Source organism: Glandiceps talaboti, chromosome 16, assembly GCF_964340395.1.
Source record: "Glandiceps talaboti chromosome 16, keGlaTala1.1, whole genome shotgun sequence".
In the NCBI taxonomy this organism is placed as follows: domain Eukaryota; kingdom Metazoa; phylum Hemichordata; class Enteropneusta; family Spengelidae; genus Glandiceps; species Glandiceps talaboti.
Window position 1 is genome coordinate 4,719,244 of NC_135564.1, and position 23,353 is coordinate 4,742,596.

The 23,353-nt window shown below is 35.5% G+C and overlaps 2 protein-coding genes across 2 annotated transcripts; one reads left to right on the forward strand and one right to left on the reverse strand.

The window, feature by feature from the left end:
• Positions 1–1,610: 1,610 nt before the first annotated feature.
• LOC144447562 (U6 snRNA-associated Sm-like protein LSm7) lies at positions 1,611–4,864 on the reverse strand. The gene is made up of 4 exons (XM_078137623.1): positions 4,847–4,864; positions 3,294–3,384; positions 2,483–2,554; positions 1,611–2,069 (listed from the first exon to the last, which is right to left on the reverse strand). Exons 1-4 carry the CDS (start codon positions 4,850–4,852, stop codon positions 1,930–1,932), a joined length of 309 nt encoding a protein of 102 aa, XP_077993749.1. The 5' UTR covers positions 4,853–4,864; the 3' UTR covers positions 1,611–1,929.
• Positions 4,865–5,119: 255 nt separating this feature from the next.
• Positions 5,120–21,870, forward strand: LOC144447313 (signal peptide peptidase-like 2A). The gene is made up of 14 exons (XM_078137267.1): positions 5,120–5,169; positions 5,825–5,935; positions 6,811–6,987; positions 8,148–8,234; positions 8,888–9,030; positions 9,606–9,778; positions 10,168–10,264; positions 10,885–11,080; positions 11,519–11,593; positions 12,295–12,351; positions 13,135–13,237; positions 13,614–13,691; positions 14,117–14,271; positions 18,582–21,870. Exons 1-14 carry the CDS (start codon positions 5,128–5,130, stop codon positions 18,762–18,764), a joined length of 1,677 nt encoding a protein of 558 aa, XP_077993393.1. The 5' UTR covers positions 5,120–5,127; the 3' UTR covers positions 18,765–21,870.
• Positions 21,871–23,353: the final 1,483 nt, after the last annotated feature.

Consider the following 23,353-nt stretch of genomic DNA (forward strand, 5'->3'; position numbering starts at 1 on the left):
TATGTTCACACATATAAATTGCATACAGGACAACAGTACAAATGCTATGCTTCGTGCAAGTAAACATATATATAGTTCTATTGTCATACCTAACTACAGGTATTATCATTTTAGTAAAATGCAAGTCACTAGGCTCAGTTGGTGAATAAAAAACCTCTATTCGACGCGTCAGTCTTACTCAGAATACCTTTCTCAGAAATCTGAAATGAAAAAATTATAATGGAGTGTAAAGTTTAAATTTGCCGTGACGGCTTGAACTCTTAGCCTGTTGTAAGGATGCATTGGTCTCGTTAAGCGACAGTACCATTAGCTGCGACCACACATCGTTTCTAACACCAAGGTGAACCCGGAAACCTGAAATCGGAAAATCTTCTGAATAACAAAAACAAGAGGTGTCAGTATAAAATGAGTGAACAGAGTAAGTACAGCCTGTATACAGCTCTGTGGCATACAAAACATCTTATACATACTCTAACCAATAACACAGAAAATGTCTTATCACCCCTTTACAACTTTCTTGTTTTGAGCAAACCCCCGTTTCAAAGGTGTCGCTAATTACTGACTGAATTCTTCGTATGTGTAACCACAGACAAGTCTGTGGTCTAGCTACTCATATAGCTATATTGCTAATTGATTGCCCGGATAATTCACGCCATAACTGTAAGTGAAATAATATTGCTCGGTAAAGATGTACTTGACCTAATATATGACGAATTCTGAAGCACAATCTGTTGTTAATATGGCATAAAGTAGCATTAGAACTGGGGACTTTTACTCAATATCCTGGTCACAGAAAATACAGACTCGATTGAAATGAGATTTAGAATACATATGCTGTACTTTGTGGATAGGTGTGCTCGCCAGGGAGTTGAGGAAGTTTAAAGGGTCGTTGTGCTGCCATTGATCCATGCCACCAGGAGTAATAATTGTGAGCGCCTTGAGCTCTCAGAAGGAAAGGCACATTATAAAATATGCATTATTATTATTATTATTATAATATATGTCTAGCACTGAATAGCATATACCAGTATAATGTAACTCATTCTAATTTGCATATTGTTACACGAAACTTACATACCATTTTCGAGGAATGCATTTCAATGAAATGATACAATGCATAATAAAACGTTTAGCCCTGTGTGTCATAATTAGTATTAGAGGAACACATTTTGGCCACTATCCTTCTATCTTGAGAACTCAAACTATCATTTTCACATTCTTGTCACCCACTCACCAGATCAGCATACCAACCAAATTTTATTACACTGTCAATCGTTTTATTTCTTCTGAAATATTTTTTGGGGTGGAAGTATAAAGGTTAATTTGTTCTGAATAACGTCCTAACTAGACACACACACACAGTCGGTTCAGTCAGTGAAGAACATTTGGTTTTACTGCAAGTCGAGCACCTACACAATCGTACATACACACACTTTCTTGTCTATAGCACTACTGATTTTACTTTTAACAGAGTACTAGCACAGACAGTGAAGTCAAATGAGGTCACTGAAATGAATAGCACTACAGTCAATCTGGAGATAAAATATTTATTTGATATTTTTTTCTTCTAGATATGAAGTACAAAAACAAAGTTTTAAATATTACTATGATCTCAGTTGGACCAAAACCTGACTATGATTAACAAAACTATACTACACTTCATGTAGTGTGTCATCAATATCACTGCTTTTTATGTCAACAGCGCCCTCAGTGGCATGATTGGGAACTTGTCAGGTGGTCAAACTCTTCAGTAAAGGTACTTATGACTAGCTTTGCATTTATAAAAAGAAAGTACCACAGAATAAAATGAATTTCTAAATCTTACAGGAAATATAACATCCTTGAAAAACACTACATCACCAGATATTCATGGCAGTAATGGGTACTATATAAATGAAACAGAAATTGAAAACATTGATTGTTTATATTTCATCCTTCTTGCTGTACAAATGGGTTAGCAATGGGTTCCATACTGTCTGAAGGACAAATCAAAACTACTGAAGTACCACGACAAACCACCAATCCTAAAAGTCTGGTTTCATCTGTCAGTTTGTATGGGTCATCTGGATCTGAAATCAATACAGTGAAAAATTAGCAATGACACTAGAAACTGTTGACTTGGGTAGAGGTGTAACCCAGAGAGAGACTGTTGGCCATATGGAAAGCCAGATAGTCAAGTCTCTGGGCTATACTGTACAAGCCAGTATGTCAAGTCAGATAGCCAAGTCTCTGGGCTATACTGTACAGGCCAGTATGTCAAGTCAGATAGCCAAGTCTCTGGGCTATACTGTACAAGCCAGTATGTCAAGTCAGATAGCCAAGTCTCTGGGCTATACTGACAAGCCAGTATGTCAAGTCAGATAGCCAAGTCTCTGGGCTATACTGTGAAGCCAGTATGTCAAGTCAGATAGCCAAGTCGCTGGCTAATACAGGTAAATTTAGTTTAACTGATGAGAATAATCTATATATTGGTATTTCTTACCTCTCATGTACTCTGTGGTTCCATCTATTACCAAATTTAAAAGAGGATCAAATCCTTTCAAAATTCCACTTGCTGTTGACATTAAAAAAAAAAGAGATAAAAACTTGAGTTCAAAATATGTATATGTAGCAAAGCAATCATTTTGTTGACCATTGCAATTTTCAATCAATACTCAACATGGATTTTGTCATGGTTTCAAGAATTAAGATTAGAGCAAAATATTGTTACTTTGGAATGGTAAAACAATTACAAGCTTTGATTAATCTACCACAGACCTTGATCACACAATGATTTAACTTATTTTGCATTAACGTCTTAAAAACTGAAAACACAATTATCTCTCAGTTAGTGTTTTGATAACAATATTATCAACATTCATTGAAACACTGACTCTATATGCAATCTAGCAATATGTCCCATTTCCTGTTTTATAAATTATTCCATGTGTTCTGCTTATAGACTAAGACTACTGCAGTGACAAAAAGATCATATCAGCATTTGAATTGTTTAAATTTGCAACCAGAGTAATGAAATCATCTTGAATCGATTGTATAAGTGACTTTTTTCTATTACAACTGACTGTTTTACAAGTGACTTTTTTTCTATCACAAGTGACTGCTTTACAAGTGACTTTTTACCAGTGATTCTTGTTTATTACAAGGGATTCTTTTATTGTCAGTGACTTTTGTGACTCATTTTAACGTGTTTTGAACTAGTAGTTTTTATCACTTTTTAAGTTTCAGCACCTATCAAATTTTAGGATATATGGCACTTTACAAGTGTTACTATGACTATCATTATATGTACATACCTTCTCTGCCTCCCTGAAACTTAACTCTGATTGGTTTGTCAATGTACTTGGTCAAATCTAGGATACTTTCCTTCTTCTTTTTTTCTTTGTCCTTCACATAAAATCATAAAATTAGAAACCAAAATGTCAAATTTGTAAATTGATATATGTCATGAAACACTTATTTATTCAATAACTTTGGTCACTGTAGAGGCAATCACACACACACACACACACACACACACACACACACACACACACACACACACACACACACACACACACAGGTATATAATTACTTAATACATACAAGGTACTTAGATTTGTGATGTGTGTGTTAGGTAACAATAATCCTCACATACATGTACTTCACACTACAGACACACAAATGAACATGATACAATTTGAACCAGTGATTACGTGCACAAGGAGACATGCATATACTAGTGGTATTTGCACTCCATTGCAATACAGAGAACATTGCATACCTGTATGAGAATTATATACAAATGAGTGTGTGACATTAATTGACACTTGAAATAATGTCATCGCGCAGTACGATCTTGGAGAAATTTGTTTGTTTTGGATAAATAGCTATTGTGTTACTAAGGGGTATTTGTACTTATATAAATGCTGAAGAGGTGTCTTTCGCTACTGCCTACACTTTCAATCACTTCACCCATGAAAGTACAACCATAGCAAACACCACAACCATTGACTTGAGCACTCCTGCAAATGAACATGTACCGTAACCATGGGTACACAACCACACATACACTCACAATGTCATGTGACTCTGTCAAAGTACATGTACTTATATTTGATAGCATTTCTTCTCCCAAATTTGTAGTAGTTTGAAGATCTTCAAATTGAATGCAACCAAACGTACAGCCATTTTATTGATTGCATCTCAGACAACTGTATTATATAGAGAATTTCTGTTGTCTTAATGACCTAAAGTTCCAACTAGAAATCCAGCCTAGAATTTGCTCTTACCATTCCTAGTAGTGGTAGGAGAATGGCAAACACAACAATCCTCAAATGATGACTGAATTCTAGACTAAGTGCTAAGTGACACGTGTAATAATGAGATAAATAATACATTGTAAGATCGTCAGTATAATTCCTCCAAGGTAAGATCATGTTGTAAATATCATCAGTTTTATACTTTTTAACCTAATAATCCATTGGACTACAGTGTATATTATTCACACTAGTAGGCTTCTAATTTGCCTCCAGCTCTTCCTTCAAACTCACCACTTTCCCTTCACCCCAAAAATATATTCATTAAGTACTTGATCATCGATGCAGCGTCATTCACATCATAAGGACATAACAATGATCAAGACGATTTCTGCAAAGGGACCCGGAGATAATACAGTGCAACTTAGCTTTACCATGATCTAAGGGAAATGTACCATACCCCTTTCCAACTTTCATACGTTTTGGATTCAATCTCCACTTAAGGCTAAGTATCAACAAACGGGCCCTGTGGGTACGTAGGTACGATCGAAATAGCACATACACTGATGCAGAACACTCAGTCAGAGGTGTTTTTACATGTGTGAACTTACCGCCATCTTGAGTCGTTTGTGGTACGAAATTACTCCCTAGTTTCTTCAATATTAATAAAATATTCCTAGGCCCCCTTCATATTCTTTAAATACCCATCGATTTTTTGAGGGTGTGAAATCATTTCATTGCAATAGTTATTATATGTTTCTCCATTTTGTATTTAACATTTAAGTTGGTTCTTATTCTCTATATGCACTAAAATTAGAAATACAGAACTATATTTATTGCCAAGTTAAAGGTCCTTACCCAGGAGGCTACAAACAAAATGGCAGGACTTGTAATGAAACACTCTCTCCTGCTGGTGATTTTCTCCCTAACTCAGGTAATCGTAATAATTTTACAATTTAGTTGTGGGTATATCAAGAAGAGATGCGGAGACTGTTCATCTGGTCGCTTTTAGAGCATAATTTTAGGTCGATCTATTTTTCTGGCACGCGAAACTACTAGTCGCACCAAGCATACGAACAGTGGCACTGCAGTGTAAATACGTTGATGATGCCAGAGGCCAACGAGATTATGGAGCAAGCTTTCATGATATTCGTTTGAACCAAAACATAAACGTGAATAATACTACAAAAGCGAGCTCAATAGAATCACCGTGATCAGCAGTTCATGCAAATTCTTTCATTATAAATCGGTGTATTTCGCCTGAATAAGGAAGTGTTGATTGCCATTGTTTCACTGTTGATTGCTTTATTACATGTACATTTTATGATCGGTGGTGACAGCTTGCCATAAACCTATCACATGACTTCCATAATGTTCCTAGTACGCAAGTAGTGCTAACCCATTTATTACGTGTTTAACCCGGATGTCAGTGTTTGCTTCTGTTTGCCCCTATCAACAAAGTACATGTAAACATGTGTCCATCTGTTTTGTGTAGTGTTAATGATGCTGGTGTATGTCATGAAATATCAATTTTTGTTGTTTTTTTCTGCTAATCTTGATTTGGCATTGGTCTGATTTTCCATTGACAGGTGACAGCAGATTATGGCTTGTTGAATGTTCAATATGGCGATAAAAACACAGATTTCTGTGTTATGTATAATCCAGAGTTTCAGGAAATACCAACAACCCTTGAACAGATTGTAAGTATTTGTAGGAGGACATTGTAGTTTATAATTTGACAGACATAATTATTACCCCTGCACTAGCTGCAACTTGGACATTTTTTTTCATCAAATAACCAAAGACATATTCGCTAAATTTTGGTTACTTACTTTTTAAAAAGACATTGTATCTGTTACTCTATATTGTGTTCAACATTATCTGTAAGTGAAAGCTTTGGTTTGAGTCTGACAGTCACCATGATGTGAAAACTGTATTAGAGTTTATACATTCCCATTGTACTGGTAAGATCCTTTCTGTAGGGTCCATATATTTACACAATAGTCTTATTATTTGAATTATAAAGCCTTCCCAGGGAGTTGAGGAAGTGTAAAGGGCCATTGTGGTGCCGTTGATCCATGCCAGGGGTAATAATTGTGGGCGCCTTGACCTCTCAGAAGAAAAGGCACATTATAAAATAAAATTATTGCATGTCTGCATTCAAATGAGGGCGCAATCGTTAATTGTACACGAAAGTGTGTAGTTGCAAACTTTACTGTCTCTTATAAACACATGTAATGATAACAAAACCCAGATACCGTGTGAGTTCTAGTGTGGGTACATGTGAGTTTCTGTGTGGGTACTCAGGGATATTTGCACTTGTGCTTGCAGTGTTTTCTGGTGCACTTTCATGCGCTGTGCTTGTGAATGTATGGTCTCAGAGAAATGCTACAAGAGCTTGTGCAAATACCCAGAATACACCACACTTGCACTCACGTATCATGGGATTCTGTCATTATTTTATTGGAAGCCCCCCAAAAAAGCAAAATTAGAGAAAATTTATTGTTTTAAGCAAGTCTATTGTTAATTTTGCAAGTACTAATAGTAACACTTGTTTGTTTCTTGCCTTGTTCAGAAATACTATCCTTATGTAGATTTACGTCCAGAAATCCTATGTGGCAGTGCTGAACATCCAGAGTTAATCAATCAGAAACTAGTGACAGTATCCAGAGGAAACTGCACATTTTATAACAAAGCTATAACAGTTCAAAACAATGTTGGAGAAGGAATTGTTGTAGCCAGCAAAAGTCTGGTAAGATTTTATCAATATATATGTATCCAGTACGTGTGTGAAATCAACATTGGTCCTTTGGTCCGAGACCAACATATTTCCGCAAGGACCAACTGTTTTGCAGAGTTACGGAAACTTTGGCAGTCCTTGTGACTCATTGAAATTTGAAGGTACTGAATAACATTCATTCAGTGATATCAATATATCCAAATTTTACCAACATGAATCTGACCTTGTGGTACCTGTTTTAGGCTTGCTTATTTACTTTTTTGTAAGTCAAACTGACCCATCACGAGTCAGAGCATTGTTCGATATCAAGTTTACAGTGACACAGTATACAAAATTTGCTACAAGTTAGATAGAACACTTGTGGTTTGTTGAATTTCTCAATCTTTGTATTTGTTTTCTCACACTGTATGTATCACAAGGTAATATCAAGATAACAGTATACATTCATTATAGCAGAGAAAAAATCTTCTACATGTACATTTTTGTATATAACTAAATAACAGAGAAATTTTGAAATGTTGATTAGCTACAACAGGAATACATTGTACAAAATGTCAGTAATATCTCATAGAATGCTGAATCTGCCAAAAAAACAAAGATTAATTATATCAACACTATCATTCACTACGTCATTCTGTTCTAATTGACTTTTCAATTGATAACATTGCACTAGTGATAGTGGTCAAATATTTGTCAAATTTAATATATTTGTGCATGTTTAACTCCACGAGTGGTTTAATACAAAACAAAACAAATCCTAAGCTTTTATGTGCAGCAACTCTGTTGTTGTTGTTGTTGTTGTTGTTGTTGTTGTTGTTGTTGTTGTCTATAACCATTTAATTTATGCTTCTTTGTTGCAAATGTGAGTTACACTTTACATACAGAGTTTACCAGTGTTTTTGTTAAAGGCAGTTAGGAGGTAAAATCTACTGGGTTGAACATTCCCCAATAACTTTACCTGGGTTCCCAAACCAAATTATAGTAGATTATATGGGAAACTATGCAACTTTTCCCTCTTCCTGTTACCAGGGTTCCCCAAACATTCTTTACTAAATGGACAGAAATAAGAATTCTTTGTCCATGACATGTTTGATACATAAAATGTTGTATTAGATAAATTTATAGGTGACATTATGAACTAAATAGACTGATTTGTGTCTCTCTCTTATCAGGTTGTTCCTAGTGCCAATGAAAGTGAATATAAAGATGTTCATATTCCAGTAGCTGTTATCACAGAGAAAGATGCAGATACCATAAAGGTGAGATTTACAGTGTCCTACACCCCCCCCCCCTCCATCTTCATGAATTGTCCAGAAGATGAAAATCATAACTATGGTATTCCCCTCCCATTGATCATCAAATAAAATAGTCAAAGAGATGTGCTTTCTCCCTCCCCCTCCCATTGCTTTTAGAGTAGTCCAGAAGATGGAAGATTTCACAATTCCATCTCCCCCTCCCCTTGCTTGTCAAATAGCATGATTTAGAGATGGACGTCCTTCCTGTATAATCTCCCCCCCCCCCACCCCCCTCACATACTTACATGATTTCTTGTCAAAAAGCTAAAACTTCAAAGCTACATGGCTAATTTTCTGTTCAAATTTAGTGATGATGTTTCTAGGGTATAGACGAACAGCAGTTGATGAAATTGTTATAAAACTACTAATATACGTATTATTTCTGAGTTTTGGTAAGAAATTCAACCTTCGAAACAACTCAGCAGATCTACACACTAAAAGAAATACCTTCTTTATAAAATAACTACTTGGATTTCAATTTCAGTTGTGCACAATGCCATGGGCTCTGTTTTTGTTTTCACAAGCTTACACTCTGATCTTAGTTTGTAAACAGTTATTGACAAATGAATTCAATAAAGTTGATCCTGTATTTGATATATGGTTGTTCATCTCTCCAGGCACTGAGTGACAATGTAGCAGCAGTTTTATATGCACCAGAAGATACAACCAGAGTTGACTATAATCTTATATTAATCTGGTCAATGGCTGTTGGTACAGTTGTAGTTGGTTCATACTGGGCTGGTCTAACAGCTCACAAACTGTAAGTCTTTCACTGTGTACTATGTTATGTATAGATGGGAATGATTCTTACTTAGCTTATGGTCAGAAAGGTATTTGTCTATTTGGATTGATGATTTAGTGGTAAAGTATTTCTATAAGTGGTTTCCAACTTCTCCAACATACATTGCACTTATATATAATCTTCCATTTTCTCCCATATACAACTCATGAAAAAACACCAGTGTGTTTGTTTGAATGAAGTGAGCCAAGGAAAGACTTCACACAGAGACAAAAATTAAGTAAAAACAGCAATACAACTGATGCAAAAACAACAAGGGGTGCCTCTGATGTAGGTTAAGGTGATGGTTTATCAGTTTGTATAAATCTGTGGAAGATATCATGTAACATTTGTACTTGATTATTATAACATGTATCCTTGTATCAGTAAACAGAGTTATGTGGATCCTGACTCCTTTGGTGTTTATGCTTTGATGAGTTACCGACACTAATTATGTCTTTGTAGGAAACTCTCATTCCTGCTTACCACAAGTAAACAAGCACACTGATGTTTTTTTCATGGGTTGTAGTTTACTCAGTCTTGTTTTTTACCAACAGAGACAAGAAAAAACTAGCACGTCTGCGTCGTGGTTTAGAGGATGGCAAATCAGAAGACGACGATGATGATGATGAAGAACCTATTATGGATGTCAGTGCTGTTATGATATTAATATTTGTTGTAATGATTATAACAATGTTATTATTGTTGTATTTCTTCTATGATTATATTGGTAAGTTTTCCACTTTAAATTATCTTTATATTCAGTCCAAATCTCACCATGGTCTAATCTTAGAAAAACATAGATAGTTGGAGTACTAGGACATGTCTGAGTAAAAATGCAATTTTATAGCAGTCAGTCTTAAATTGCCAATAGATCTCAAACTAAGCATGGGTGTACGACTTAAACTAACTTTGAAACTAAAAGTAAATCTCATCACTAGCTACAGTGCCAAAACTAATGACAGTCCAAGAGAAGCAGTGGATATCTACAGTAAACATATATATATATAATATGTCTAGTCTTCACATATCTTTGTTGTTGTTCTTTCTCTCTTCCTACACCATACATGATACATGATACATGTTTGTGATTATTGCTTTGTTTGCTCTCTCCTACAGTATATGTGATCATAGTGTTATTCTGTGTAGCAGCTGCAGCAGGTATCCATGCCTGTCTGACACCACTAGTTGAGAAGATACCTATTGGAATGTACAAGTAAGTAAATCATGGCTACAGTGTATACATTGGATGATTAGTATTGATTTATCTTACCAAAAACTAAACCACATGACACATGATACACACTGTGTGATTCTTGTTCCATCACTACAAACCACCAGTAATATATTTATAGGAGAGAGTGCCCTCATTTTACAAATACGCATAGTTTTTGTGTAGTTCAATCACCAAGTGTGTTTTTATGAACATGGACAACAGTGGCTCATTACCATATTTCATTTAATACATAGATCAGAAAAAAAGAGCCATGAATTGATGGAATGGAACACGGTTTCAATAATTAATTATGCAATGTTTACCTGTACAATGAAATATCATTGTAATTCTGTTATAATACCCAGTTCATGCATACACTGTATTCATATAAACTCTTCTTGTGGAGTGCAAACTTTATCAATGAATCCAGTGTGCCCTCTAATGATAGCCAAATTCAGTTTTTGTGAGTCAGAGGGAGAAAAACTGTGATTTCTTGTGAGTCACCACATAGTAAGAGATCGCGGAACACCAAATTTTAGTGCGTCACTAGAAATTGTGTGCGTCAGTGGCACGTCAAATTGGCTTAGAGGGCACACTTAATGTAACTCTATTTTTTCTAGAATACCAAGTTCAAAATCATCATCTAAATGTCTACAAGTGGAAGTTAGAAGTCTGCTATTAGCATTGTTATCGATTACTTTCTGTGCATTGTGGTTTGTGTATCGCCATCAAGACTGGGCATGGATTATGCAAGATATGATGGGAGTTGCTTTCAGTATTCATTTACTTAAAACAGTACGACTACCAAATTTTAAGGTCAGTGTTTAGTATTTCTAAACTGAACATTTTTGTGATGTAATGATCTAGTGTAATCCCAATACTGTACATGCTACGATCATCTCCATGGACTACCAGATGGACTGTCATGTAGTATAGTCAAACGGTTACACTTATAGAAACTAGACTAGTAATATTCAGATATTTACAAGTTGTGTCTGTTCATTTGACAATGCTCAGTCCAATATATTTGCCAGCACATTACAGTGATATAACGCCCTCAACATGTAAATTACAATAACTTTTGTTTACATCTGTACTTCACGTCAGCTGACATGGTATATTTCATTACTTGACATTTTTCAGTATTATCAGTGATGTGTGTAGCGAATGTTCTGACTAGTAGGATTTCACTACATCATTGCCAAAATCTCTGTACTGACTAATATTTCAATATCTATTTTTTTCTCATTTCAGATATGTTTCATCTTGCTGTCTATTCTGTTTCTGTATGATATTTTCTTTGTCTTCATTACACCATATTTTACAAAGGTAAGCTTTCATCTCAAAACCTTTATTCTTCTTAAGACAAATATTGGGATGTAGAAAGTGAGGAAGTTACAGGTTGCCATAGGTGATGGCTCCATAAAACAATCAGTGTGCAGTGGTGTATACGTGTAGATTTGTGGAGTGATACTAGTAATATAAATATTACAAATGTATGTAAGATAATGTCACTGTATAACATTGCACATAGTTTTAGTAATATGTTTAGGTTAATTTATTGATTACTGAGTGGTAAACATGAAATAATACAAGTTGCCAGAGACATTTGAATTGCACAACATAGCAAAGTGTATCGATACATATATGATGTGTAGTGTAGGGTGGTGTGGTGTGGTGTGGTGTGGCATGGCGTGGCATGGCATAGTGTAGTGTAGTGTAGTGTAGCGTAGTCAGCGATTTTTTTAGGCGGACCACACAAATTTTACCTTGTCTGGTCCGTTGGACCAGTACCTAACTACATGTATGTTAAAAAGTCGTCTGAATATACAGATTCATAGGTAAGATTTAATGTTTCACATTAGCGGGACCTGGGACCACTAATTCTTTCAGCAGGACCACTGGATTTTTTAAGGCACTGGTCCGGGGACCACTAGTTCACAAAACAATTTGTTCACCCCTGGTAATGTGGCGTAGTGTAGTGTAAATGTATGTAGTGTAATGATGTGTTCATCTGTTTTTTTTATCAGAGTGGTGAGAGTGTTATGGTACAAGTTGCTACAGGAGGTGGAGGTGCCAAAGAACAGGTAAGAGAATGATTGCACATTGTAAAGTTATATGAACAGTTTCCTGTTTAGCACTGCTGATGATTCAGTGTGTAGATTAATTAAGTAAACAGTAGAGTAATATGAAATATATGTTTAAACTGAAACTGATTGGTTAAAGCATATTGGCAAAATGTAAAATACTTCAGTCAAACAGTATGAATGGGTACCTCATAGGACATTGATTGTTAAATGAAGGATTTAATCCTATCTGCATATAGAGGCAGCACAGATTGTCCCATTGTATATATCTGTGTCAGGGTATATAATTATGTGGCACTTTGAGCAATTGTGAGAAAGTGTTTTTTCAAATATACATTTATTATCATACATGTACACAGGGTATACACCCATACACAGTGTTTTTTGCTGAGGTGTTGGAACCCAGGTAACAGACAGGGGTAAATTTGGTAGAACTGGTATAGTTCCCATACATTGTAATATAATTTTGGTGGGGAACCCTGGTAAAATGACTGGGTAACCCAGGTAACAGACAGGGGTAAATTTGGTAAAACTGGTATAGTTCCCATACATTGTCATATAATTTTGGTAGGGAACCCCGGTAAAATGACTGGGGAACACAGGTATATTTTACCTACTTACCACCCTTAACAAAAACACTGGTAGAGAACCCTGGTCAAATGACAGGGGAACTCAGGTAAGTTGTACCTACATTCAAAATCACTGTATACAGCTGACTTGGTTCCCCATGTACATTGCAGCATTACTATATCCACTATGTGATGTCTCTACTTCTTTCAACAGATACCCATTGTTCTCAAAGTGCCAAGATTCTCAGTGTCACCATATAGTGTATGTGATGGTTTACAGTATTCTTTGTTAGGATTTGGAGATATTTTAGTTCCAGGTAAGACACTCCATGTGTTATATATGAGATAATACAAAGGCCAGGGTTTCAATTCTCTCATTATTGTTATCTTAGATCTATCTAGAGCCACGAGATTACATAGGACCATTCTTTGATATTCAAGACCAACTTTTTTTTTGTACCAAGTAATTTTCATATCTAAATTTTTACCATTTTATCCAAACTAATTTTGTAGGATTTAGAGATGTTTTACTTCCAAGTGGAAACATCTATGTTCAGTTATGTAATAGATTTTAGTATAAGTTTGAAAATGATTTGATATGATTTGATTTAGAGATATGATTTATGTATACATTAATTTTTCATGTATATAGACAGATATTGAATCACTGTCTATTGTTTTGATTCAACACAGGGTTACTGGTAGCCTATGGTTGTCGATTTGATTTCAAAGTACAATCAGGGAAAGTCTACTACATAGCTACAGCTATTGGTAAGTTTCTTATAATCTCTAAAGATTCAGGGATGTAGCTAGTTTTAAAATCAGCTGGTCAAATGTGAAAAGTAGGCAGTAATATCTTGGAGTGAGACCCATGAATTTGCCCACCAATGGAAATATACTGGTTGAAACACAGAATTTTTAAACAAGTACTTGAAAAAAGTAATCAGTAAAACACTGCGGGGTAGCTGGTTATTTTTTGCCAGCTATTGACCCTTATCTTCATCCCTCTAAGATCTTCTTGAACTAATGGACATGATAACACCAATACTACAAGTATCACTAGAACTCCAGATTCAAACGTTTTCTTGCTATGAGTAAGATGCAAGGTTTAAAGGGTTGGAATTGAGAAGTTTAATAAAAGTTGTACTAGAAAGTAAAGCCAATTAATATTGAATACTTTGGTTTTATTTTCACAGCCTATGGTATTGGTTTAGTACTGTGCTTTATTGCTTTACTATTTATGGAGACTGGCCAACCAGCATTGCTGTACCTTGTGCCATGTACTGTTGGTACGATGGCTGTGATTGGATTGAGAAGACGGGAACTGAAACATCTCTGGAATGGACATCGGGTGAATAGTCATTTTCATTGACAAACGTATGCTATCACTATCACATAAAAAACACTCTGCAACTAACAATGCTGGATAAAATGGGCTTAATCTGGGTATAAGTAAGGAAAAAGGTTTCTTGTCTAACTTTACAATCTTCAAACCTGTGTATATCAGTCAGCGAAGTGGAACTTTCAAAAAGTTACTACAGTGGCAAACAAGCTTTCAGTATACAAAGATGACCACAGACTGAAACCGTTGTTGTTAGATAGATTATACAAGTGTGTGATAGCGCTGCCTCCGTTGTGCAGAAATAATCACCTTGTAATCAAGACAGTGTACACACTTGAAGTATTACTAAAATGTTCCCTATATGATCATGGAAGTCACCAGAAACTCTACCCAACTGTGAACATAATTAAACCAATGTCCATTCAGTAACTTATATCAGCACGTCGCAACAGTAAGCCGAAATCTTGATTACCATTGTCGTATATATACATGTACCTATCAAGGTTATACATTTATTGAAACTGTGTTTATAATATGATATAGTGAAAAGTACATCAATCTGTAGCTAGAACTAGGGTGTTCTTGTACATATTTCAATATAATTCTTACCACGATTTCGTAGATTATTGTGAAAATGAGCATGCCAAGGTTTACATGTTGTATGTAACATCAGAATAATAGTTCCTGCTAATATGTGATGACCATAATCAAAGTTAGGATGGTAATCATAAGGTATTCTACATCTTTCGTAATAATATTTCTATCCCTTAATTCATAAGGAAAATTTACATTAGGCAACTTGAGGAGCAATGCAATTACTTCATTTGCACACAATTGCAGGGCCTTGCGACGTCAGATATTCTCCAATTTGTTGCAAATTGTTTCTTGATTTGTTTTATGAATTGCCCCATGTTACCAACTCATCTTGTCACAGTTACAAGAAAACCTACAATTATTGTAAAAGTTTATGGCGCTTTTCTATGTAAAATAGAAAATTTAGTTAAATTGCAAATTGCAAGCTTACTATGTGTCTAAATGAAATAGTTTGGCCATGTATGGAAATGAAATTGTATATACAGTGTGTGATACTATGACAGAACCCCATGATATGTGAGTGCAAGTGTGGCATACTTGTGGTATTTGCAGTCGTGCTTGCAGTGTTCTCTGTGGCCATAGTGCAGCAGAAAACACTGCAAGCACGAATGCAAATACCCCTAGATACCCACTCTTGAACTCACGTGGCATGGGGTTCTGTTATTATTACATTTACCGGAAACGACAAATTTCCCTAAAAATCACACAATTTCGTGTGTAGCAAAAGATTGTGTCCACATTTGCATATAATTTGCATGCAGGTATGCAATAACGTTTTCAGTGTTGCACTGCAGTGAAAATACCACTAGTATGTGAATGCGCCTGTGCAAGTAATCTCTGTCGTAATGACTACACAGTTGTGTGTTGATGAATTGAGCATACCGGTAATGACCTTATAACCAAATGCTTCAATTATCCCTGCATCTCAGTTTATCCCTGCATCTCAGTTTACTTTAAATGCTGGCATTATGCCTTCACTGAGTGTAAAATTCAAGTCATAAAATTGCTGTACATTTTTAAGATTGTATGCTTTATAATATAATTGTCATGTACAGTATATAAATATGACTCCTACTAACACCATGTATGTAGCTTCATTTACTAACATGAATATTAAACCTTGAATAGTGAAATTTTGACCAAGACGCACAACATAGTGTGGTAAAGCTGAGAGCTTTTGACTTCATCACCATCTAAATTTGCCTATAAATAGCTTCATTTCCTAACTCATGTCGAAAAGTTTCATACAAATCATACATTTTGATGTGATTTTATTTGATCAGTTTTAGAATAATAAGTGCACCTAGTAAAATCCACATTCCAAGTATCAAGGAATATTTAATTTGTTGGATTCTAAAAGTGGTGATTTCAAAATTGCTGTGAACACAAATATTCTATCATTTTCAGCTGATGTGTCTCAACATGTGCAAAAGTGTATAGTAACTGGATAACACATCCAACCATAGTGCTGTGTGCCCTCATAGCCAATATGACAATATCTGGAATACCTATTAAAACATCAGACCACAGTGTGCCTTCTTAGGCAATGTAACACCAAAATTTGGCGTTCCATGACTCAAAAAATTGACGTTTCATCATTTTGACTTCCTAAACAAAAAAATGTTTTCTTTTACTAGAGGGCACACAGTTAGACAATGTGATGCCTAGTTTTTCTGTAAAATCATGAAAATTATTATTATAAACAAGAAAAATTTATGACTCTAAAAATCTCTAAAATTGTTCCGTCTGTGTTGTCTATAAAGTAATTTGTTTATCCATTGTATCCACTATGTAAACATTGTCTTTAAAGTAAACTGTTTGTCCATCGTTTATAATTTCCATGTCATCAATTTGTGTTATGTTTTGTTTGTTTGTTGGTGTTTATGTCCATGTTGCCAGGCAACCATAGTCAAATCTACCACTGATACCAATACTTCTCAGTAAGTATTGTAATTCTAACACGGTAACAATTTCAATTGTGTGAACTATTTCAAAAGACTGGAATTCTTGATATATAAATCACTAATTTATGTAAATTTTATCGACAGACTTTGTAAATCGTAAAAAATTGTGAATACGAGTAACTTAAAAGCAAGATAGTCTTATGTTGGTGTGATATAGATTGCCACACTGTTTGTTTTTCTTACTGTTTTTGTAACAACTTGTTAAATATCACCTGCCTTATATATCCAAATATTAAGAGATGAAACATTGTTGCAAAGGTCAAACATTGTTAAAATACAAGTCAGCACAGTTATTATTCCCTAATATTTGTCTTCCTTCATTTGAAAATATGAGTGACCTAAGGGGCCTTGTCACTATGACTTGAAGCAAGTACTGACAAAACCCACAAGTCACAAGTATTTTCCAGCTGAATGAAGAAAAACAATAATTGAGAATATAATTATTTCATTCAAATTTAATGTAAAGAAAAAATGGGGTAATAATAGTGATTTTGAAGGTTTATGATTCATATTTTAATGAATGTAGAACCAATACTATGACATAGATGTGTGCTGTCATGAAAGAATAACACAAAATGAATCCAGTTTGAAAGTATACTACTTGGATTGCACATAGTATAAAGATAAGATAAACTATGTAACCTTTTCTGTCACCTTGAAATCTACATAATAGTCGCGTAACAAAACCTCAGATTTGCGTTTGGACGTTTGTCGAACAAAAGCCGATGATAACACTACCTCTGGTGTGCAGCTCGTAAATGCTCATCATATGTACTATAGTTGCAGTACAACATTTGGTTGCCTAATATAAAAAAGAAAGCCCAGTGGTCAAGCAGCTAGACTACTTACGTAATAACTGTAAACACAATGTCCTATAAACCATAAACATACTCTTCATGTAGTTTTATATATATAATAATTAACGTTGTTTGTTTCATCTATCTTTACCTCCTACTTCTTTTATTGTTGAATTTATTAATGTCACTTTACCCAAGTACAAATACTAATAGTTACACACAAAAAATCTTGTTAAAATATGTCTGTATTTAATAAACAATAAAAATCTCTGTACTATCAGCTTTTAATCTACTAAAATAATAACCAGAAATTCACTGCCATTGTGTTTTTCTCCAGTATCATTTTCTTGTGTAAAGTTGCTCAAATTCTTGGTACAAGAGTTATTTGCATGTACACCTGTTGACTGGCCAATCATGGTATTCTGTATTATCTTTCACTCTCCTTGGCCAATGACAAAATTTCTCTCCAAGAACAAAATAATCCCCACAAACTATTGAGAGTTTAAGTATTTATATACTGTACTAGCCTATCTTTCTGGCTACCTGACATGACATACTGGCTTTCTTTGCAAGCGACATTGTCAAGATAGATAGCCACGTCTCTGGGCTAGCAAATGACATTGTCAAGTCAGATAGCCAAGTCCTTGGGCTAACAAATGACATTGTCAAGTCAGATAGCCAAGTCTCGGGGCGAGCAAATGACATTGTCAAGTCAGGTAGCCAAGTCTTTGGGCTAACAAATGACATTGTCAAGTCAGATAGCCAAGTCCTTGGGCTAACAAATGACATTGTCAAGTCAGATAGCCAAGTCATTGGGCTAGCAAATGACATTGTCAAGTCAGGTAGCCAAGTCTTTGGGCTAGCAAACAGCATTGTCAAGTCTCTGAGCTAATACAGTGCCAGTCTCTTTGAAGACAATTGCCTGTGAATATGTCTTTAATTTATGTCTGCAATGTTATTACAGGGTACAGCAAACTCAGCAGGAGGAGGAGCAGGAGGAGGGAGTGTAAATGGTGAGGGGCAAGTAGAGGAACACCAGTCTACTAACGGTACTGTTCAGAATCCTGATGACCCAGTGCCATCAGACACTGCATCCAATGATAGTATTCCTGATGAAGAACGAAGACCATTAGTTCATGAGAAATAATTTAACAAGTAGCAGTGATGGAAGAGTTGTTGACAGTTCATTTATGAAAGCTCCAACACAGTGTTACGTAGACTTGCACCAGTCCTTTGGGAATTAATTTTTTTGTCCCATAATCTGCAAATGTCATATCAAAATATCAAAAGGTCCAAGTTATGTAAGTCATTCATCTTACACCAAATTACTTCTTATCTCTCTATCTATTCATCATTTTATGGACCAAGTCCTCACATTTTGGAGCCATAGTCCTCATGACATAGTCCTTACATTTCAGTGACGAGTCCTCACATTTTGATGACAGAGTCCTCACATTTTTGCGATAGTTCTTACATTTTGGTGACATAGTCCTCACATTTTGATGACATAATCGTTACATTTTGGTGACAGTCCTCACATTTGATGAAATAGTCCTCACATTTTGGTGACATAGTCTTCACATTTTGATGACATAGTCCTCACATTTTGGTCTCAGTAAGATATTCACATTTTGCAAGTAGTAATCCACAATTTCATATCATCTATATATGTGGTCGAACCACATTTTGATTATAAACTACTTAAAATGATAGACTGTTTTCATTAAATTCAAATCTATCCACAAAGGGTTTGAGCACTACACAAAGGATAGCACAAAATATAGTTGTATTGATTGGTGCTTTCAAAAAATTAGTCTTTTTAACAAGACCTAGGATCTGCACTCTGACAAGACCTAGGATCTGCACTCTGACAAGATCTAGGATCTGCACTCTGAAGGATGCTGAACAAAAACTTAGGAAAACAGTCTCTCTGATGCAAGCCCTCAACAACACCTTTGGCATTATGTGACCTGTGGTCACTCTTGAAGTTTAACAGAATTGCATCATGGTCTTACAGCTAGACAAGCAGCTGGGCTAACAGAAAATAAATCTTGCTCCAAAACTGGCATGTTATAGTAAAATATTATGGGACATATTTACCTTTGTTTAGAATGAAGTGAGAGTGACAAAAGGGGCCTTGTCACACATCGGATTATTATAAATTAGTGATGGCCTAGGGGGTCTTATCAAATCAGTGATTAGTCGTGTATAAACTAGTGACATAGGGGGTCTTGTTACAAGTCGGTTATTATTTACATGTAATATTTCCTATCTCCATGAGCTAAAAGGAGTGAAAAAACTGAAGTATAAATACCAATATTTGAAGTTTTGTCTAGAATATGTAATGAAGTGGGAATGATATTTTGAAAAGTGATGTATTATAATTATTGTGTAAAGCAACAACTCAATTTCTTTTATCCCTCCATGCATGCGAATGATGTCATATGCAAATTTTTGTATCCATAACTGTCTCCCAGTATAGAGTGAGAGAACTAGAGGGTTTATGCTATGTCGGCATTTTATTTTGAGTGCTTAAACTTGTTGACATGATTACAATACAAGAGAAATATAGAAGGGTCGCCAAAAGACCGTGCTGTCATACACATTTTATGTTTCCCAAGAACACTTTAGATAGATAAGAAACAGGCTTCCCACAGACCAGTCATTACAAATATAAACAACACCACACTCCTGCCGACAAGCAAGCATTTAATGTGTACACACATGTCACCACGGGGAACCATGCAAGCAGACTCAAATTCTTGCTAGTTTCAATTTGTATGTGTCAAAATCTGAGCCTGCAATGTGATGATATTAAAAAGTTCCAAGGACTTTGTTTGTGTCTGTGTATGGGTTGGGGTCGGATTGTGTTGTTTAAATTTGTAGTGAGTGGTCTGTGGGAAGCTTGTTTCTTATCTATCTACATTGTTCTGGGGGACATAAAATGTGTATGATACGTAGTCGTTCGGCGAACCTTCTATTCAATTTTTAAGCTGTGTTATCAACTAGTATCAGTACACCAGTATAAATTACATTGTATATGGACTTTATGAGGCTGTTCTTTGTTATTTTCTTATTTTCTCATAGCATGTGCATTTATTATTCAGCAGTTGCTACAAGAAAGTTGGTTTACAGAGCCATAACACTATTTGCTTGCTACACCAAGGAATAACAACTTTATCATGATCCCATGTGATATCAGTATATAGCGCCCTCTAGTGTCAAGTTTTAGCATGCTTATTTTGAACACAAACACTTGTCTATGGTACAGGGGTGCTAATCAATGTGGTAGTGAAGCCAAGGCTAAAGGATACTTTGGCTGGTAAGAATTGGGTAATAAGTCCAACATTTCTCACTGAACTGTTACAACTATTTATACCTGGCAGAAGACTTATCTCAAAGAATGTTACCCCAAGTATTGATTGGCTAGTGTGTTGTACGTAAAAGGAAGTGTTTTCAGTGATTCGAAACCAGTTGTAGAGTTGATTTCATAACCAACAAAGGAAATTATTACTATTTGCATAGCTTGGAGGTGAACTTATGAGACTGCTAGTGTCATTAGTAGAGATGTAACTATTTACTGAGAAACATTGGACCAGGTGCATCTTATAACATCCATGTTATCAAAGAAACCACTGTATTGTATTAGGATTATGAACAAGAATTATTTTATGAAATACTCACCCACCCACCCACCCCCCAACTATTTACTTATATTCAGTATTACATGTGTAGCTCTTAAAACTTGCCTTGGTGTATTCTACTGGTTTATGTACTGCATGTGGTACAATACTAGAATCATTATTTCATTCATGTATGCAAATAAGCATGCAATCCTTCCATGGACACGAAATGACTTGTATTCATTTTACAACAGTTTAGAAGTTTCAGATAAATGTGTGGAATTATAACAGAACGTCATGTCACAGTAATGTCAGACTGGGTACTAGGGGTATTTACCTTGTGTTTCCAATGTTTTCTGTGTCTCCTTTATCACTTTGTTCGTTAAAGTACTTACAGAGAGCACTACCAAACACACATGCACTGGCAAGTGCCCCTAGTACACCACACTGGCAGTCACGTGTCATGGGGTTGTTAATGTGCAATGAAATGTACTAATAATCCACTACATGTACAATGTTGATATGACCCCTTATCTTTGTGTATATGTTTATTTATTCATTTTGATAGTAATTCAGTGTACTTCTTTACCTTGATGGAGAAACATTACTTTATGTGTACCAGATCAGATTGTACAGCATGTTACAAATTCATAATAAAATATTTTCTTTGCAAAGTAGTGTTGTATTTAATTTGCATGATCCCTTGGGCTTTGTAGAAATGGACACCCTTCATTAGCATGGCCACAATAATGGCCAATATTTTTTCCAGTGGCCAATGCAAAAATAATGGCCATTATTTTGGCCAAAGTGGAATTTTAAATGTTGATCAATTTCAACAAAATAAAGATGAATAATATTAGGACATATTCTGTATTTAATGCTTGCTTTGAGCTGACTAATATCTACTAAAGGCCCCTAAGTTTGATGTTGCGGCATACTGTCAAGCATGAAGCAACACGTTAATCGTACGTAACAGATACTCACTACATGCAGGACACACTTCAAGTTCAGTTACAGTCACTAATACCAAGCTAATAGGTAATACGTAGGCTAAAACCATCGATGGTTCAGCAAGATTTATGAGACACTCCCGACAGTTTAAAACTAAGACCAAAACCAGAACTTCAAAATCAACATGTACAATGTACAAATCCAGAACAGTTTTTCGTAACACAGACTCTTCATCTGTCAAAGTTGGCGGAGGAAATACATGGTAGTTGAAACAGTATCAATGACGCTTTGTTCATGTGTTAGGTACAGAGAAGTGTTTTGATTTTCCGCAGTGCCTATATCTTTGAAACCCTACTTACAGATCCCACTGGTGAAATTTACGTAAAATAATGTTGTGAAGACCACAGTTATCACAGGTACTGAGAAGGGTTTTGAAATTATTTTAGAAGACACATATGGTATATAAAACACTTGTTTTAAATAATTCTAACTTGAAGAAAAGCTTCGGATGGTACTGTGCAATATTTTACCCATAACTCTCTCTGAATCTGATTTGTACAGTCAGACATCTCCCGGGAGTCAGACATCATCTCACCTGTGTACGGGGATTTGTAAAAGCATTTTTGACATTTGCGAAAAATATTTTAATAGAATTGCCACTGACGAGTTTCTGAATACCCATATTCATTGAAAGTGATTTATTGTAGGAGATGGATATTTTAGGAATCTGTCAACATATTTTATTATTCTAATCAATAGGGAAATGGTGTTGTGATGGACAATAATGTAATTGGTACAATTCTCTCTCTCTCTCTCTCTCTCTCTCTCTCTCTCTCTCTCTCTCTCTCTCTCTCTCTCTCTCTCTCTCTCTCTCTCTCTCTTTCTCTCTCTCTCTTTGCATTCACTCATTTAAAAAAATATAAATTTCACCATTCACGCGTTAACATATTAACGATTCACCATTCACGCATAGAGTATATGAAGCCTGCCGTCACAGGTATTTTGCGTTCGACGTTCGTTCACTTTCACTTTATTTTCGTGGCACGTGAGCGGCGCCCTCTTCATACAACTGAAATATGACGTATGTACGTGTACAAGTCAGAGCGTCAGAATCTAGGCAACAGGGCCAAATATTACCTCATACCTACATATAGATTCCCAG